The sequence below is a fragment of the Micromesistius poutassou genome, assembly GCF_964030765.1.
Source record: "Micromesistius poutassou genome assembly, chromosome: 5".
Classification (NCBI taxonomy): Eukaryota; Metazoa; Chordata; class Actinopteri; order Gadiformes; family Gadidae; genus Micromesistius; species Micromesistius poutassou.
This window is the reverse complement of record NC_140275.1, coordinates 5,113,518-5,116,145: the sequence shown is the minus strand read 5'-3', so window position 1 is coordinate 5,116,145 and position 2,628 is coordinate 5,113,518. Positions and strand designations below refer to the sequence as shown.

Below are 2,628 nucleotides of genomic sequence, written 5' to 3'. Positions count from 1 at the left end.
CCCCGGGGGATTGCCTCCTCCTGGGGTTCGTCCTTGACGTAGACCGTCTCCGTCTCCAGCTCCACCTCATCGTCTGCGTCGGTGGCGGCGTCGTCTTCGTAGCTGGAGGCGCGGTAGATCGGCGCCTCCATCTTCACCTCTGTGTCACTCTCCGTGTGGCCGCTGTGCTGCCCGTCGCACTCCTCCACATCCACGGGCTTGGTGTAGATGTGGTCAAAGTGGATCAGTTCATTAAGGGCCTCCAACTTAACTGGTGCGGCCCCCAGAGCTGCAGGTGGGGCGGCCGGTAGTGGGTGCCCCCGGTCGACCAGCAACACCTGCGGCTCCGCACACTCCTGCTCACAAGACTTGAGGAACAGCTCTGGGTCAAGGATGTCCAGAATGCCCAGGAGGAGATCAGACTGTCAGGGGAGAGAGAGAGGGTTTAGCCTACTGAACCATGACCCTGTAAGAACCAAGCAGTGGACTAGCTATTAGCATCTTCATGGAGCTTTACAGGAAGAGGCCATCATGTGACACAAGGGTGTTTTCATTCAGTCCAAAAAGACAGCTCATCAATGAAACCACCCCAACAGCGTACAGTATCACATCGCCTACAGGCGTCCACAAAACTACCATTCACACCAGCCGATAGCGGGACAACCCAGAAGAATGTATCTGAAGGAGCTTCACCTCATGGTCTGCAGCGTCAGGACCATCTGGATCCATTGGGAAGTCTTCAGGTTTAGAGGGTACTGGGCCTGCACCTGCTGCGGAGGCACACATAGCCTGAGTGCTGCGGACTCAGAAGACCCGACCCCTAAACCTGCCTCGTCCCCACCGGACCCCTGGACCACGACCTGGACCTGAGGACCAAACAGGAGGGTGCGTGTTGGTAACAGTGTTGGCCTGAGCTGGGCCCCCCGACCCAACCCTTTGCTCTGATTCAGATGTGTTCTGTCTTGATGTCTCCTTACGCTTTCTTTCGTCTCGAGGGCGTTCAAGCCAAGTCGCTGTCTCAGCTCCTCGTTCTCCGTCAGCAGGCCGCTGCTCTTATCCCTCAGCAGCCCGTTCTCAATGTGAAGTTTGTGATTCTACAGTGGAGGGATACAAATATTGGTACTTTCTGCCTCATGGAAACCAACAGCTGATCTGCATGGCAAATATTGGAGGGAGGGGGGGGGTGTCACATACCTCAAGCTCCAACTCCAGGACTTGTTGTTCCAGTTCCCCCATTTTTGCCTTTTTTCTGTCTCTAGCGGTTTGTGCTGCGACTCTGTTTTTGAGTTTCCTGGGGGAAAGAATGGAAAAACAAGAAGAAAAAATTTCAGGAAACTTCCCTTCCAGGATGCTCTTAGACCGACCCGTGGTTACTGTTGCGCAACCACGGGCCCTATTCCTGCCACGCAGGCAGACCAGCAGGGTATCAGTGTCCGCCTCCAGACCCCAGGACTGGGCGGGCCTAGACATTAGAGCTCGACACTGGCGTTTAAAGTCCAATAACAACACAAATCCTTAAATGTACGTTTTTGAACATACAAGATACAAGATGTGATATTTGCAGCGACATTACTCATTTTTGGTGGCTGCAAAATGTAGTAAGCTACGTTTATGAGCCTTTGATTCGAGGGGTTTCTCCCAATTGCTGTTTTGACGTCAGACGGGTCACGGGCGGATCCCCTTCTTAAATAGTGAACAATGGAATATCTTAACGATGTCAAGGATTCATTACAGTGTCGACAAAAGCCACCATTTGCACGTTATAAAAGCATGAGACTGACCTGCGCATTGCCTTCTCCTCCGGGCTGAGGTGTGTGAGCCGCTGTCTCTTCCTCATCGGGGGTCCTCCTCCACCAACCGATGGGGAGTCCGAGTCAGACGACGCGGGACTCGAGGAGGCGGACGGCGGCAGCACGGCGGACAGCGGCCGGCTGAAGCTCGCCGGCGGCCGGCTGAAGCCCGGCTGCGGCGCCCCGGACGACCCGGTCCGCTTCCCTGCTATCAGGAGCACTTTGTGTGAGGCTCCGGGCCCCGCGGTGACGACGACCATGGTGTAGTCCTCCTGAGGTCTGGGTCCTGAGAGGTGAAGAAGGGGTAGTCCTGCTGGGTCAGGGGTACCGAGGAGGTGACGGGGAGTCGCTGTGTTGGTGTGTTAAAAGAGGGACCCCGGTTCTCCTCCCTGATCCCCGTCTGTTCTAACTATAGGAGGGGCGGCCGAGCTCGGGATCTTATTCTACTGTCGTGGTACACGCTGATAGGCTCACTGGCGTTATGACGCACTTGCATTTCTCGCCTCCGATTGGCCGCTGGTCTGATGTAAAGTTTCACTATAAGGACTACAAACAGAGAGAAAATGCCTTTCCCTTTAAATTCCAGAACCCCATCTATTTCATATTTGTAAACATAATTGTATATCAATTTTACAATTTAAGAGTATATTGTGCCCTTATGAAATATCAAATATTTTCTCATGTTTTGAGTTGAGTTATGTAACTCTGTCACCATTATTTCAAAGGAGTTGCATCACATTTCCTCGTCTGCTGTTCTTGGCAATGTAGTTTCTTTTTGCCAGCGTTCACCACTGTTGATAGATTAAGTGTTAAGGAAATTACTTAGTGCCCATGTAAATGTTGGCAAAGGATTTGGTTA

The 2,628-nt window shown here is 52.7% G+C and overlaps 1 protein-coding gene across 1 annotated transcript; it reads right to left on the bottom strand.

Moving 5' to 3' along the window:
- Positions 1-206: 206 nt before the first annotated feature.
- xbp1 (X-box binding protein 1) lies at positions 207-2,190 on the bottom strand. The gene is made up of 5 exons (XM_084468618.1): positions 1,761-2,190; positions 1,174-1,270; positions 957-1,073; positions 673-845; positions 207-401 (listed from the first exon to the last, which is right to left on the bottom strand). Exons 1-5 carry the CDS (start codon positions 2,027-2,029, stop codon positions 224-226), a joined length of 834 nt encoding a protein of 277 aa, XP_084324744.1. The 5' UTR covers positions 2,030-2,190; the 3' UTR covers positions 207-223.
- Positions 2,191-2,628: the final 438 nt, after the last annotated feature.

Coding starts and splice junctions, on each gene's coding strand:
- xbp1 (XM_084468618.1), bottom strand. CDS start 2,029: ATGGTCGTCGTCACCGCGGGGCCCGGAGCCTCACACAAAGTGCTCCTG. Junction 1,074..1,173: donor TCCTGGAGTTGGAGCTTGAG/GTATGTGACACC, acceptor CCTCCACTGTAG/AATCACAAACTTCACATTGA. Junction 846..956: donor CCCTCGAGACGAAAGAAAGC/GTAAGGAGACAT, acceptor TTTGGTCCTCAG/GTCCAGGTCGTGGTCCAGGG.